The 17,489-nt window shown below is 27.5% G+C and overlaps 1 protein-coding gene across 1 annotated transcript; it reads right to left on the bottom strand.

Annotated features, from left to right (window-relative positions):
• Positions 1–443: 443 nt before the first annotated feature.
• Positions 444–16,617, bottom strand: LOC145181247 (uncharacterized). Its single transcript, XM_090100134.1, has 27 exons — positions 16,355–16,617; positions 14,522–14,619; positions 14,331–14,415; positions 14,056–14,202; positions 13,441–13,589; positions 13,173–13,325; positions 12,991–13,074; positions 11,458–11,575; positions 10,921–11,015; positions 10,680–10,778; positions 10,330–10,414; positions 10,187–10,251; positions 9,531–9,927; positions 5,559–5,710; positions 5,278–5,427; positions 4,844–5,125; positions 4,335–4,595; positions 4,068–4,259; positions 3,553–3,672; positions 2,985–3,440; positions 2,515–2,703; positions 2,219–2,305; positions 1,598–1,750; positions 1,369–1,424; positions 1,188–1,241; positions 869–1,016; positions 444–716 (listed from the first exon to the last, which is right to left on the bottom strand). The coding sequence occupies exons 1-27, from the start codon at positions 16,419–16,421 to the stop codon at positions 540–542; spliced, it is 4,119 nt and encodes a 1,372-aa protein (XP_089956260.1). The 5' UTR covers positions 16,422–16,617; the 3' UTR covers positions 444–539.
• Between the last annotated feature and the right edge of the window lie 872 nt (positions 16,618–17,489).

The following is a 17,489-nucleotide window of genomic DNA, read 5'->3' as shown; positions in this document are numbered from 1 at the left end:
ACGTAAAAATTTATAATTTTTAATACAATAAAGAATAAATATTTATTGAAGAAACTTAAAATAAATATATCGTAAAAATAAAACCTTTTTTTTTTAAATTTGTAAAAAGAAAAGTAAAGAAAATATTTTTCATATACTGAAAAAATTAGAGAATTAAGCTGATATTTATAAAAAGTTAATTTAAAATTAACATTTTTTAGATTTTTAAGGAATTCAATAAAAGAATGTAGAATTTATACATCTAAGTAATTATATAAAAATGCCAAAATAATAGCAAATATTTATTTCCAAAAAATGCATTTCATTTAAAACTTTTTAAATATTAAAATTTAAAAAATAATTCTTAAAGTTAAACAATTTCATATAGAAAGCGTTAAGACATCGATCATTCAAACTAAAGATCTAAAGTTAAGCAACTAAGTTGCAAGTCGTTTAACGAAGCATTTATTTTAATTGTTATTTTTTGTTTATCTTTGTAAACGAATTTCGATATAAATGCTACAATACAATCGTGCTTCCTTAAAAACCACCAATGTGATTTACACAGCATTCCATTCCAATTTCGGATCCACTAATCTTAATGTGGCTTCCGGTGAAAAATCAGATTTTAATGTTTGCCAATTACTTGATGGGCGGGTTATTGCAGCAGTGGCATTTGTTCTGCTCACATTATGACCATATAATACAGAAAATACTCCACCTTGGTTTAAATCGCTCTGCAACAAAAAGAGAACAACAACAAAAAACAACATTAAAACAATTAAAACCCTTTGTGCAGATAAAAACAAACCAACAATTAAAAATAAGTTGATAAATCCCTAACTAAAATTTGATAAAAACATATGAAATTAAATTCTACGATACTAACCTGCATGTACAAATGCCGGTGTCTTACCCTACGAACAATATAAATCATAAAGATGATCACCAAAAAGCCAAAGACGCTAAAAACTACAGCAAGAACGATAAGAGCGTCAGAAGTTCCTTCGCTCTCTGCATCTTGTTTTTCGTTTTTACTAAATGTTGTAGATAGAAGATATTGAAGAATATTTCGGAAAAATAAAATGAAAAATAAGCGAAATAATAATTTTAAATCTTCTTTTAGAGAAAGATATGATTAAAAATATCAACATGATTTAGCAGTCGCAATGATCAACTAGTCAAATATAATCCTGAACGAATCATACTTAGGAGGATTTGCTGATGGAATCTTTATAGTACCTCCTGCCCATACAACCTTCCTAGAAAATAGACAGTATATGGAGAGGCTGAAAAAACTAAACAAACTTTAAATTTAGAGTTAAAACAAAAGCGAACTTTAATCATATTATGAGTACTTAATACGAATAGACAACTTGTGGATCATACCTAGTTATATCCAAATTTCCATATTCGTAACTTCCAAATGAAACCCAATTGGCTCCCTTTACACAAATAAATAATCTCCTTTACATAAATAAATTGGCTCCTCAAACTATTATAATACCAAAACATACATTCTTAGAAAAAACAAATTTAAAAAAAACTACTCAATCATAAGCGGAAAAAATGGTTTAAAATTCTATTTCTTCAAAAGAACGCTAAATTCGAAACATACATTTAGGTTGATAAGATCAAAAGTGGGAATCACATCCTGGTAATAGTCAAAGTACAGTCTTTTACCAGTTGAACTATCATAACCGTTTATTTCATTTTTCATACTTTTTAACTGCTTTATAAATAATCTCCTTGAAACCTCTTTTGTGGTGACCTATGAAGGTAATATCAAGGTACTTAAAAGTTACTTTTAAAAAAATCCTGCAAGAATTTTTGTAAAAATAGAATATTGTATGCATTTTCACAAATTTTAAAAAATACACAACTTGAACTCTGAAATGACATAATTTTAAAACTCAAATATCACCCACTAAACGTCATGAAGTTACTTTCACACAAAAAAAAGGCTATAAAATTTTGTTCAAAGATAAAATACAAAAACTTTTACAGGGCTTTTATGACAATATCTTATTAAATATCAAAGTTATTATTTTTAAATTGAGAAATATCAAACTGAAAATGACAATTACAAGAAAAGCAAACTTGAGGATTTTAACAAAAGGTGCATCACTTATTAAGTGTAAACTACTATGGCATCCCATGGGCATATTTTGTTTCTAACTTATATTATATTATGTAAAAAGTCTGCAGAAGATAAATTTCATATTTTATTGTTACTTACTGGAGTAATTAATTTGTCAGCATGAAGCTGATGCATTGCAAAAGCTGATACAATAATTGCATCAAATGCTTGTGATACATATGGGATCTAAAAATTAAAGTAGAATGTATTTAGTCATACTTGTGTTGAAAGAACTTAACTAAGTATGAACTTAACAGTTTAAGTGCGTAATAAAAAATAATCCTTAACAAGTCAATCATTTGTGTGATTAACAATTCAGTCATTTGTTCAATCTGTCAAAGAAATTATTAAACTTAATTTTTTTTAAAGTAGCATTAGTGTAACTGATCAAATACATTTTTCTCAGCAGCTGGTTCTAAATTGAGCCACTCATTGTAGATTACATCAAATAAACTTCCATAACCAACTTTGGGTCTAATTCCTATCATTCCTTGCATATTGTGCTGAAGATTTTGTGATCTCTTAAAACTAGCTGAAGTAGCCCCCTCTGAACCAATCCATGTCCAGCCTTTGCCAGTCATACCCTAAAGCAAAATATTGAAAAAAGTGAAAACTTAAAAGGATATTATCATACTTGTGATGACCAATTAAAATAAATGATTTTAATACTTTTAAGATACTTTGAGACTTTTTTTTCTAAAATGAATTATCAAAAAATTCCATTTTGTGGCTTGTAATAGAAAAACTACAACTAAACTGATCTACTACCCAGCAGGTATTTGTCTCTAGGACATCTTTGGATGCCTTAGCTGATTGTCTGCTGGATATTATCTTGAAAAAGATAATGAAAGCAGAAGCAACATACCATTTCAAATGCCTCTTGATAAATCTGTAAAACATCCTTAGGATTTGCGATAATAAGGTTCACTGCAGCTCCACTTTGCTTTAACTCTTTCATTTTTTCAGTTTTTGTATCAGCACTTGGCTCAAAGATAACCAGAGTAGTTACCTGAATACTTGTGCTTTTTAAGATATCCTTTATTTCAGCAGCTAAGGCCTCTTCATACTTCCCCTTAACTGTTAAAATTCCAATTTTTTCCCAGAAAAATTTTTTAATTAGTTCAACTAATACCATGGCTTGATAAGTATCTGAAGGACAAACACGAAATAAATTAGAAAAATTTTCCTTTTTTGAAATAATAGATGATGGCGAAGCAAATGTAAGCATGGGTAAAGACTTTTCTTCTATGGCAGAATAAATCTTATCAGTAAATAAAGAAGGTGATGCATCTATAACCAGATCGATAGTTGCAGGAATATTCTAGAAAAGAAGATTTTTTAAACATTTTTTAATTTATTTTGATTGTAAAATTTAACTTAAAAACAAAAAAATACTTTTTAAAAAACAAACCAAAGAAATACTATGACTATACCAAGGCAGCCTGGTAGCAATCTAATGGGGAAACACCTGCATCAAATACAGTCAAATCAAACCCAACATTCAGTAGTTCGTTTTTATTTACCCAATTAACTGCACCTTTTAATGCAGTGCTCTAAATAGAAAGAAAAAGTAGAATAAAAATAAAAATAACTCAAAAGAAAATAAAAATAAATAAAATATTGAAAAGAAGTCAATGCAATTTATTCCACATAAACTTCTTGTCTACTTATTTTTATAATTAAAAACATTAGTATTAAAGTTCTAAATTATTGAGATCTTTAATGTCTTTTAAGTGTAACATCAACCATAATACCAGCACCAAGACACAAAAGCATATATCCATTCCTTAATTACAAGAAGATATAAAGTATTCATTCTAGCCATCTCCTTTTAATCACTTACTAAGCCTACCTAAAATAACATCACTATTATAATACCATCAACATTCATAACTATATCACAAATAAACAAAGAAATATTTTTTAATGAACAAATAAAAAAACACACCCATAGTTTCCCAACTTCAGCTAATTCACCAAGTTTGTTACTGTTTGGAAGAAATGCTGCTACCTCATAAATTACTTTTCCAGTAGATAAAACAGGCAGCGTTCCTCCTCCAGGAAAGATTGGATCAGCAATAAATTCAATCAACCGGTTTACTGTCCCATCATAATAACCTACAGTTCTCCACTTTGTGTCCTAAAAAAAAAGCAGGATAAGTAAAAAGGTTTTGAAAAATTTATAGCTTTGAACTAAAATCTTTAAATATCTTACTTGTAAATTCACAACATCATAAATAGGTGGACCATTTTGTAGATTGTCAAAATACATTTTTCCTGCAAAAGATGTAGCACTTAAAAAACCATTTGAAGTGCTGTCAAAATCGCGTATCCTTTGCATAAGCATACTTCGTATTAACATTACTCCTGTTGTATGAGTGACCACCTTTCTAGCAACAAGATCTGATAATGCTAATGCAATTACATTTACAGCATCGTATACTTGTGCAGTATATGGTAAAGACTCAAAAAGTGTCTACAGAAATTATTTACAGATTAGTTTTAAAGTGGTAAAATCAAGCCAAAATATTATTTTCATAAAATTAGAAATCCAAGCATTTTTAGAATTTAACAGCAAATGATAATTTTTTTGAACACATTGCAAAATGTAAATATATAGCTTAAAAATTATTGTCATTATATATTTTTATCTCTAATTCTCTATTTATATCTTTTACATGTCTTCATACTTTATATACATCTTGTTAGCAAAACATAGCTTACAGTAGAATGGATAATCCCAGGATATTTCAAACTATCTTTTAATTTCCACGCTGACAAAAGTTCAGCATAAATTTTTCCATTACCACCTTTTGGTAGAACTCCCAACATCCCATTTATATTTGCATTTGAGTGTGAATTAAAATGATTAAGGGAAGCACTAGTTGAACTAAACCAAATCCATCCTTTTCCTACCATGTTTAATTCTTTTATTAGATTTACAACTGTAAGGGAATCTTTTGGAAGGGCAGCCATTATAATAACCCGAGCACCAGATTGCCTAATCTAAATAAAATATTCTTTAAACTTTAGAATTAGACCCAAAGATATGGTTCTTCATGCTAAAATAGTATTCAATGCCTTAAAACTTAGAATTCAAATGAAAATCAAACAAAAACATTTTTAATCATAAGATTAACCAAAATATTTAAAATTACTTGAAGAACATGATTTCGGATAATACTTGAGTTTGAATGACATGGAAATTTTTGACTAGCCGTAATAGAAACATTGCAATCTTTAATTAGAGTAATAAAGGTTTCTACAACTTCTGCAGAACCAAAATCATCACCATAGAGAACTGCTATCTAAATAATAGACTAAATAATTTGATAAAGTAGTATAATGATTTCAAACATGTAACTTAACAAGTTAAAAGTTAAAAAACTGTACATATTTTAAAACTATATTTAAATTAATTTTAATAAAGAAATCTTACATCTTTAAAAGCGTATTTTAAAACAAGATGTTTTAACACTTCACTTTCATCTGCACTACTTGAAACAATGCGGAAAAAATTTTTGTACTCTGACTTGTCAGACAACAACTTTGATGATGAAGCATAAGACACAATTGGAATTTTCTTTGAAACTAAACATTTGACAAATTTTAAAAAAGTTTTAAAACTTAAAATTTTCTTTAACAAAAGAAATGTAAAAGAAAAATAACAGAGTAAACTTTGATGCTTTTTTCTTATAGTGTTTTTTAACAATAAAGGGTGATCCAATAACTTTTCTATAGGAGAGAGAGGGGGGGGGGGGGAGAGAGAGCATTGGTACAGGGTAAGCATTGATACACAGCCAAATATTCAACCATTTTAAATCAATTTCAACTTTTGAATGCAGATACCAAATATTGTTTATAATCAATTCTTCCATTGAAAATATTGTTAGGTTTTAAGCATTTGTTACCTGTAAATTTTTTTGCCACTAAGTTGATTTTTTTCACTTTAAATTGAGTATGTTGAGTATGCTACTTTTTTTGAGTGTTTTTTGTTTTAATTTGTTCAAACATAAGTTTAAACCTAAAACTCAAAAAAAAAAAAAAAAGATTTTTATTAGTACATAAAAAAAATATTCACTTTGAAGCACCCATTATAATGGGTAAGGAAATCGGGAGGTACATTGAAATCAGGACAGTACATTGGTAAAGAATTTTTAATATCTGTTCTTTAGATTACATATAAACTTGGTAAAGTGTGAAAGTGTGACAAAATACATTTTTTACAATGTGATTCTTATTCTCAAATGTTTTGCATTCATACACTATGCACCTATGCAATTTAAATATAATTGATTAAAAACTAGTTATTTAAATAAATTATTTATGTTTCTTGATATGTTGTAAAATATTTTGCTGTTTTTAAAATCTGTTTTTTTTTTTCATTCAAATTGCACTTTTTTTTGATGAAATTTTTTACTGTAACAATGTAAACACATTGTGTACCAATGCTCCCATGTAAGGGAGCATTGGTACAAAAAGCTATGTTTAGAAAATTCAAAAGCATTATACTTAACCATTAATATTTCTGAACATAAATTATATAAAAATGTTGCTAATACATTTAAAAAATAGTGAAAATTATTTACTTCCCATTTTTTCTGAAATTCTTTTAGAAAAAAATAGTTTTTTGGAATCTTCAGTCAAAAAAAAAAAAAAATGAGTCGTCAGTTTGAATCAGATTGATTAAAAATCAGATTGATTAAAAATCAGATTGATTAAAAATCAGATTGGTTAAAAGTTTGAGAAAATTAATTTGATTCTGGAGAAAAAGGTGTGTGGCCCCATAGTTCACTCAATAACATAGCTGCAGTTAAATATAGTATTATCCAAACTCGAAAAAAACTCTTACTTTAAGGGCTTTATTACACTAGCAAAACTCTTACTTTAAGGCCTTTATCACACTAGCAAACTTTGGTAGCTAATATTTTGTTAAAAGATGATTATTATAATACTGGGGATGAAGGCTCATTGTGATAAAGGCCTATAAAGCAAAATTACAACCCTATAAATAATTATTTGGTTTTTTTTTAAATTATTGGATAACATTAATTAAACAAATTGTTTTATTTCTTTAGAGCTTCTAGACTTCTAAGTGAGTCTAGAAATTCTTTACAATTGCAAACAGGAGTCCAGCATGGAATTACTTCACTAAGACAAAAAAGATGTAAAAAAAGCCAAATATCAAAATTTTAAGACCACATTTATTATTTTATTTACACATTCATTTACGACATCTTGACTTAATTAACTGAAAAGTCTTCACCCCCAAGACAGTATGCAGAAGTTCAACAAGTAAAAGAAGAGAAAAGCAGAAAAACAAGGGTTAAATTGATGAAGATGAAAAAAAGATGAAGTGGCATAATTTAAAAAAGCTTCTCAAGAGTCATCAAAAACTACATTCAGTAAGCTACCAGCTGTACCTTCAGCAAAGTGGTACAAATTGGAAAAAACTAAGCCTTATCAACCTACAATCAATTCCTTAAGAGTTCAGTGATCCAAAGCAAATACATCTCAATTTTGAAACGGCAGCTTTTATCTGTGAGGGTGATGTTCTATTTAATACAGCCTTGAAGAGAGGATTTTGTTGGCTCATGAACATGGGAGCCAAAAATGACTGTCAAGTCAAGTACATCATAATCCAGACAGAAACTACCTTTGCTGTATAACATAGTTCAAGATACCGTTAACAAGAGTTAAAAAAAAAGTCATTCAAAAGAGTTGGTGGCATAGTATTCACAACTGATATTTGGATGAGCAGGAGCAATTATGCCTATATGTCTTTTACAACACATTTTATTAATGATAATTTTCAATTCTAGAATTTTTTAGTGGGCTTAAGACCTTTTAACTTATATTAATATGCCATAGGAAAATCAAGAAGAACCACACAGACAGCCTGTACACAATCATGGCTTCAAATATCAAGCTGGCAATGAAATTAAGTACAGATATTTAAACTTAAATGCTTTGTGCTGATCACACACTTCACCTAATTGTTGGAAAACAAAAGTTGTGAAAGATGCTCTACCAAAATGCTTCTTATTGCTTGCTTATAATCACAATAGCACTCACTTGGAAAGCTTTTTAATTAGACATGTGTTTTTCTAAAATTAGACTAAAGAAGAATTAGCCATGTAAAAAACTTGCCATGTAAAACAAGATGGAATAGCAAATTCCATTCTATAAAGTCAATACTAATTTAAGAGCTGTAATTGAGATTGAGGGACAAAGGATTCAAAATTTAATAAGCTTGTCCTAAGTTACTTTGAATTTACAGTGCTTGAAACCTGCATTCCAACTCTGGAGTAATTTGATCCTCTTAATTTTTATCAGGCCAGAAAGGACCAATACTTCATCAAATTATTTCTTCTTTATTCAGGAACCATACAATTGTTAACAAAGTAATTGATTCAATCAAAGGCTTCAAAGAATTTTCAAAAAATTTTTTTGAAAGCCTTTTTTTTACTATTCAACTTTGGAAGTTGATTGAGTATTCAATGGTACACATGCTGGATCCATTGACTATGAATTCTCTTAAAGAACTTGGAAAAGTATAAGATTACATAAGATGTATCCTTAGCAGCCCACAATTTCATTGTAAAATCAGAACCCCTTGTTCCTTAAACATCTCCGACATTTAATGAGAAAGAAGATTCTGCAGCAAACTAGCAAATCTGATATCAGGATTAAATTAGACAAATACTTTAGCACCACTTTAACTTCAAGAAAATGAACAAAACTTAATGCAAACAATCTTGAAAAACTTGTTTACATCTGAGAGAATATTGAATTTGTCAATCTTTAATTTGTTGGTATTGGATTCAAAAACTAATTTATAGTAAATCAACTTTTTCAGGTTTATTTTTGTTAATGTTTGGAAAAGAAAAAAAAAAGCTGTAAATTTAATTATCAATGTAAGAGTAATGTAAGAATTTTAAAGTAGTAAAACTAAAAATTTTAACTAGAAAACAAAAAAATTATATTGAAAAACATGTTAAACTTGATTAAAACAAATATCAAATAATATTATAAACTTAATAATCAATTGAGTGTTTAGAAACTAGCCAAATTTTTTCTTCAAGTTTTTCAGGTTCAAATAACTGATAGTCAAATAGTTCAAGATACTCAAGTTTTTCAAGTTTATCAAGTTTCAAACTCTAACTCACATGTCCCTAGCTTTTAGCTGGTAGAGTGACTGGGACATACTTCTTTGAAAATGAGGCTAGAAATGCAGTTTTTTTTACTACAAAAACAAGCAATTCTTTTGGTTAAAAAAGAATGAAAATTGGGAATATATCATATATACAGGATGCTATTTGGTTTCTTATAAAATGAGAAATTTCAAAAGCATTTGAAACACAGAATAAAGGGTAAACTTTCTACTTTGTATTTTGTCAAGTGTCAATACCTAGCACATTGTGAACTTTCATGGAACATTCAGAACGATATGCTCCTACAATCGCCACTAAATTCTTCCCAGCCAAATCTTTTGCTAACTCTAAGCATGATTTAGAACCATCAATTCCTTCATCATATATAAATCCACCAAGCTCAATGTTAATGCTGCTATCTTTATTTATAATGTCAAGAGCTACATTGAAAGCAGATACCCATTCTTTACCATACTCAGAAAGAGATCCAAGTGAAGGGTGGATAGGGGCAACAAAACCAATTCTAAACAGTTCTTTTCCTGTTTTACTTTGATCTACAGGGGTCTGAGAGCCACCTCCAGGCCATTTGATATTCCCACGGGTTAAATCAAGCAAACCTTCTTGCCATGAACCAATTATAATAAATTCATCATTCTAAAAAATTATATATATATATATATATATATATATATATATATATATATATATATATATATATATATATATATATATATATATATATATATATATATATAATTATACACACATAATATAACAATAATACAAAAAAATAGTATAAAGGTTTAAGAAATAACACAAGAGAGAATAATATTAGAAAATAATCACACAAAAACTTAACAGTATTAATCCATTTTCCTGATAACAAATTAAAATATAATCTGTGAAATCTTACAACATAGTTGGTTATAGTAAATTCAGTTTTAGCTTCATTGTTCTCCTTAAAGAATATATCACCACCTACATAAAGTAAATACCAAATAAAGTTTTCCTTTAAAGAAATAGAGCCAAAGACAATAAAATTCAAGCATAACTAACCTAGCATTGTTTTAGCAGGTAATGTAGAGTTCAAGTTTTCAAGACCCTTTTGTAACATTTTGCGAACAATTGTAATATTTGTTAACTAAGTGAAAATATATTACTTTTAATGAGTAACAAGCTGCAACAACAAGAACCCTTAAAAGTTCACCATACACAACAACAAATTTACTAAATACAAACCTGTATCAAGTTAAAAAAAATTGATTTCAAAAATTGCTTCATGATTGTTTAAATCTTGATGTTTATATAAAATGTATAAATTCAGAGTACAATCATGCTTCAAGCATATATCAGCAGACCACAATGAGCAAAAGCTCAAGCTGGTGGAAATTTTTAAAAAATCTCACTTGTGTAAAACTCCCATCTTTTGCAAGCCTTTCAAGAACAGAATGTAGAGTTGAGACTGCACGTACCACCTGACCCACATAAGGACTTATTGATGGACTCTAAATTTTAAAAATGCTACAAAATTATTGTTTTAATAATATATAATGTTACAATTAGAAATTATTGTCATTTTTTATTAAGACAATGGACAATTAAATTTACTACTATGAAAATAAACAAAAAAATCCTTTTTTTACTTACACCCATTTTTTTCCATATACGCCCAGGGTATTCTTCTTGATTTCCTGTTTGATACCATTTAATGATTAAATCAAAAAAGTCACGACCTTTATACACTGATAAAAAATAAAATATTTTTAACAAGTATACATCAGATTTTATACTCCTGTTGTTAAATAAAATAATTTGAAACTTTTTCAAAAAAAAAAACATTTTAATAACTTACCAATGTAGAATACAAACTTATTTTAAGGCTTTAAAAAATTACCAGGATTTAAATTATTGTTAAAATTAAACTTTGAAACTTTGAATGAACAAATAAACATATATGCCTATTTTAAACAACTTTTATAACTAAAGGAATTTTCTATTTTTAAAGTACCAGACAAGTAGATTTATTTTTGTTTACTTTTGAAACAATGGTAAATATATATTCTTTGTTACTTACCTAAACAAGACCAAAAAATGCATATACACATGTATACAAGAATAGTACACATTGTTGTAAAAAAAAAACTAATTTACTAGATAATGAAAAACTAATTTAAAAATATTTACACATTGGATTCACTCCAAGTAACCCCAGTGCAGCAGATTTTACAACTGGATCACTTTCAAAGTCTAAGCTTGTAACACCATCTGCTCCTATCCAAACCCATCCAGCACCATTCATTTCCTTTATGTAAAATCAAATACAAAAAATGATACCACTTATAAAAAACTATAATTTAAAATGTTTTCTTCTCAAATGCTGTATATAATAATTTTTAACATGTGATAACTAAAAATCTGGACAAAGTTTTTGTAAATATAAAAATACAAAGGAAAAACTTCATGAAATTGCAATCACTTCTATTTTGTTGCAAATTTAATTCTTTAAATGTATTATTAAAAAATATTTTATTAATACATTTAAAGACTCCCTTAGAAAACGAGTGTGCACATTTTTGGATTTGCATCCGGATGACAAGAAAAACTTTATTGTAAATCATTTTCGAATGGAGAACGTACCCAAATCTACTGTTTAAAATATACTTAAAAGAAAGGGGAACAATATAGGACCAGAAAGAAAAGTCGGAAGTGGTCGCAAAGCAATAAAGATGCCTGCAAAAGAGATAAAGTGCCTTAAAAAATCGATTGATCAAAAGGATAGTATTTCACAGTGTGGTCTTGCAAAACAATTTTATGTATCACAACCATACATATGCAAAGTTATTCACCAAAAAAATAGCATTTGTTATCGTAAAAAAACTAAAACACCAAAAAGAACACCGGCTCAAAAAGCAGCTGTTCTTTCAAAGTGCTGCAGGTTGGTTTCAATTTTTCGGAAAGAAATTGTTATTATTGATAAAGAATCTTATTTTTATTTAAGCAACACTAATATTTCTGGAAATACTTGATTTTACTTTTCTGACATAAATGCAGCATCAAATGATGTAAGATTAAAAAGAAAAGACAAATTTGAGCCAAAATTACTTATTTGGATTGCATTCTCTACAAAGGGAATCTCTCAGCAGTATATTGCTACGTCAGGCCAAGCAGTCAATGAAGATGTGTATATTTCAAAATGTCTTGTTAGATTGGAGAAATTCATTGAAAAACATCATAAAAATGACAATATTGTTTTTTGCCCTGATCTTGATTTGTCACATTATTCACGTAAATAACAAAGTTATCTTAAAGCAAAAAATATTGAATTTGTACCAAAAGAGCATAATCCTGCTAATGTGCCAGAATTATATCTAATTGAAGATTTTTGGTCTGAACTTAAGAGATTAAGGTACAATAAAAACTGGCAAGCTGAAAACCTAGGCAAACTTAAAAAGCAGATAGAGTTTTCAATTAAAAGAATCGACATAGAATGTGTACATCCGCTTGCTGCCATCACATTTACAAGAGCAGACACTGTTCGTCATCATGGCATGAAAAACTTATAAATCTATCTTTATAACTTAGATGTTTTTTGTTATTATACTTTTTAAATTGTTAAAAAAGATGACTCCGTTAAAAAGTTATACTGCTTCTAATTTTGTCCAGATTTTTAGTTATTACATGTTAATCTAAAGTTTCATTTTTTCTAAAATTATTCACCTGGGCTTTTATGTTTTTAAATAAAGTGAACACATCTTGGCCTTGTGCCACTATGATATTGATTCGAGATCCTGAAGACTTTATCTATGGAAAATATTTTAGTAATTTATGAAAGTTTACACAAGATAATTACCTTTTTGAAACACTGCAATAAATAAAGAAATTCATTTTAAAAGACTAACAATCTGCAGCTTTTCATCTACTTCTATCTGTGTTGCTCCAGATGTAAATGAAACTTTTTCAACAATATAGATGTTAGAGGATTTGCATTTTGAAAAAATTTCATTACTTAATTCTTGCCCATAAAATTTGTCATCAGAGTGTATAATTCCAACCTATGACAGAATTCAAAATTGAACAAAAAAAAAAAAAAAAAAAAGAAAAATTGAGAAAAGTAATGAAGGAGTTTTTAATCAGATGATTGTTGAACAGGCTATACCTAAACTTTACCTTACTCCAGTGAAAATTTTTAACAATATCAACAATAACTTGAGCTTGCTCTTTATTGGTTGAAGAAACTCTATAAAAATGTGGATATGTTTCTTTATCAGATAATTCAGTAGAAAGCGATCTATAGGAAATCTGTGGCAGAATTGAACCTAAAAAAAAAATGAGTTCAAATAATCTCAGCTTTACTTTCAATATAAAATATGTATATTACTTTCAATATAAAACATGTACATTACTTTCAATATAAAAAATGTACTATGTAAAAAAAAAAAACAATAAAAGAAAGCTGTGTATTTCTATTAATCACACATAAAATTTCCTATGTTAAGTTAAAATCAATACTAAATTTAGAGGAAAGCTTTTTCAATTTCTGCATACCTCATAATATTTTTTTTTTTAAACTTTATTTAAAATAACTGATTATTAACTAAATAATTTGATTGCAATAATAACAGATTTAAAATGATATGAAAGGTGAGCTTATAAATAAAAACCTTTTCTATGTAATGTCTATTTTATGGTAAACAGTGAAAAAAAAAATTGTAATTGTTTATAAATTAGAAAGTTACTTTTCAACTAGACATATATCACCTTGCATGTATACACTAAACACACCTTGAGCATTAAGGAAGTTCTGAAAAGAGATAGAGCAGGCAGAATAATAGCCACCAATAACACCAACAATAAGCTCATTACTATTGAATTCTGAAGCAGCTTTCAAGCAGGCATCACTAGAATTGGCAGTTTCATCTTTTATTTGTGCTAAATAAATCATCAATAATTAAAAACCAACAAATTTAATTTTATTCAAATTTTTATACAAAACATAATGGAAAAAAGAAAATATCATAGTAAAAAAATTAATGAATTTAACAAACATAAACTCTTACTAGGAAAGTTTGTTCTGAATTGAATATAATTTGTGTATTTGGGTTCAGAATTAATAATTTTTACAGCAAGCTTAAAAGCTGATTCCTAAAATAATCAAATACAACTGTAAAACATAGTTTCTCTTGTTTAAAAACTGATACCTCAAAATTTTTTTCACATTTATATAAAAATAAAAAATATCTCAACTTACAAGTTCTTTTCCAAGAACTGACAACGGACCTAATGTTTCATCTAGAGGTGAAAGAAAGCCAAGTGAGATATTGATTGATGCTGCAGTAGTAAAAGCCACTAAAGAGTATTGTATATACTTGATTATTTTATTTATTAACTTATCTTAATGCTTTATCATAGGAATTATAAATTTAATTTAATTTGAACAGTAATAAACCTTAATAACCTTTAAATATTTCAAATCTTTTTATTGAACCTTTTTTATTAAAAAATTGGGTAATTATTTTTCAAGTGACTAAATGCTTTCTTTTTTAACATGACTGAACTGGTCCACTATCCATTTTAAAGATCCACCCATCAGGTTTTGCGTAACCTTTAATAAATTTTAACAATTTATTTTTAAGTATTTTATGTACTTATCTAACTAAGCCTAAGCATTGTGCTTTTATTTAAAAAAAGATTCAGTTAAGTCATACAAAAAAAGTATTAAAGTTTGTAGCTGTACTATTTTTAAAGTTGACATTCATATTTATAAAGTTGACATTTATATGAAGTTTAGAAGAAGCTTATTAGTGATAAGCATACAAAAGTAGTTTTATATTCATAAATACATTAAGATAAAAAAAGTAGTATTATATTCATATACACATTAAGATAAAAAAGATGCTAGAGCAGTAAATATCATGTTTATAAAATGGATCAAGTGTGTTAACATGTAAAAAGTTCTAGATCAAAATTACAGGAATCTGCAAAATTTTGGATGGAAAAAAAATGTAAATAGTAAAATAAAAAAAGTATGAGAAAAGAATAAAACAAATTAATTTGGCAGTGGAATTATTTTACAAAAATTTTCTAAGCATTTTTATTAGACAGATGGTTTAAAAAATTCCCCTAAGTTGTTTCTGTCTATAAAAGATGCTACAGAGAATAACTTTAATTTGCCAGATTTTGCTTAAATTCTGCCAAAAATCAGTAATTTTCTAAATCTAGTAATAACATTTTATATTAGATTTGGAATCAGAGCTACCAAGAAGTTAATATAGATGAACTACAAGAGGTGTATAAATTTTCTCTTGGTACACCTTCAAGATCCTCTTAAGTTTATCCAAGTGAAGAAATTATAAATCATCTATAATGATTTGAACCATGTGTTAACATAGAAGCTTACTGATTGCTCAAACAAACTTTGTATTTGAAAGCCATTATTTCACAGAGTAAAAATTTTATAACAACCAAAGACATTACAACTAAGTTGGTATGCATGCAATTCTTATTTTAAAAGAGCTAAAATTTATTAGAGAGGGATTTAGAGCATTTAAAACGTTTAATAACAAAGATTTCCAATCAAAAACTTGTTTTCTTTTATTTGAGATTACTGCTTTTCCAAAATTGAAATTCTTTCTCATGTTTGTTTGCTTTTGATTACATTTAATACATTATAATATTATTATTACTCGGAGTTGTATACATTTTAAAAATTCGTCATGAAAACCTCATTACGTGTATACTTATGCAAAAATTTTTTTTTCGGATTTTCCCGCTAAACATCCAAATATTTCGGTTTTTCTTAAGTAAAATGGTAAGCGTGATCTTAAAATGAACTTTTTTCCGAGTTATAGAATACCGTGGAATAAATTTTAAAGCCATTTTCATGATCACTAATAATTACATCGTAAATATTTTGCGCAAAGTTTAAGTTAATTACAACTAGCAATGTCAAAACAACAACAACAACAAACAACATTAAGCATTTGTTTCTAATCGTAAATTTGAGAATAAAACAGAAATATTTGAAACTTACAACTTTTTCTACTTGCGAAAGGCCAAATAAAAGTTTAATGAAAGAACTTACCAAGAATGAAAAGTAGCTTTACGAATAAAGCCATAGCATGATAGCCCATAAAGTAAATGAAGTACATTTAGTGTTAGTACTTTATCTTTGAGATCTTCAGGTGGTAAATACTATATTAATGTAAATAAAAAATTAATTTACTTTACAATGATACTATTATGCAAGCATTACAAAATGTGGAAATATGGAATTGATCCAAAAAATCCATTAAAGCATACGAACGTAAATAATTAATGCAATTTCGAGTCGGAAGAATGAACAACGAAAGTTAAACAACAGCACACGTGAACTGTGTTCTTTGTATAAGTTAATATGGCAAACAATAGCCAATTTTAATTCTGACGGGATTATTGGCCGCATGAAAAGCGGATTTTGTCGTAAGATATTAAAATAATTGATATAAAATCGTTACAAAATAGACGCAGCGATTGATATTGTTGTCATTCGTGACGAAATACGTTTTCATGGTCGGATATCAAGGTTTATCTAATTAAAAATCAGTGCCATATTATGTCCTTTTTATCTAAAAGAATTCGATTACAGCAACAGGAGCTAGTAGGAAAGACATACTTAATAAAAAAAAAAAATTTACATATAAATATTTGTAATCAGTGATTATCAGAGAGATTTAATTTATTATATCTATGTTTGACATGAAATTCACAAAATCTTTCAATATTTAAATCTATATTAATTAAGCTTTTAACTTTTTCATTTTTACTATTTTTATCCAGTACAAGTAAATACTTGTGCTACAGACGGTCAACTTTTGCAAAGGTTTTTGCGTGAGGAGGGGAAATAGTATATAAAATGAAAAATATTTCCCAAGAAAATGGTTATAGATTTATAGAGGACAAAAATTAGTTTTTATTGCACAAAAACTTTTTTATAATTTAAGAACAGCGGTTTTTAATAAAAATAAATAAATTCATTTTAAAAATTAAGTGTAGACGAGAAACATAAAAAGTGCCGAAGAACAAGGGGTTTTTAAAAAAAAATTTTCTCCTTTCTTTTAAAATGAGAAATAACGTTAGGAAAACTAAAAAACATGGGGTTTATATTTGTATTTTACGTTTTATAATTCTATAAACAAGATTTTAATGAGCATAAGATTTTAACTAAATGAGGATGGTAC

This window comes from Hydra viridissima, unplaced genomic scaffold, assembly GCF_058129835.1.
Source record: "Hydra viridissima isolate aposymbiotic clone 2 unplaced genomic scaffold, HvirCarnegie_v1 scaffold_10, whole genome shotgun sequence".
In the NCBI taxonomy this organism is placed as follows: Eukaryota; Metazoa; Cnidaria; class Hydrozoa; order Anthoathecata; family Hydridae; genus Hydra; species Hydra viridissima.
This window is presented reverse-complemented; position numbering and strand designations above follow the sequence as displayed.

Excerpts from the sequence above, each read along its gene's own strand:
- LOC145181247 (XM_090100134.1), bottom strand. The coding sequence starts at position 16,421 with ATGTACTTCATTTACTTTATGGGCTATCATGCTATGGCTTTATTCGTA. Across the intron at positions 14,203-14,330 it reads ATTCAGAACAAACTTTCCTA|CACAAATAAAAGATGAAACT; the intron begins GTAAGAGTTTAT and ends TGATTTATTTAG. Across the intron at positions 717-868 it reads ACCGGCATTTGTACATGCAG|AGCGATTTAAACCAAGGTGG; the intron begins GTTAGTATCGTA and ends TTTTTGTTGCAG.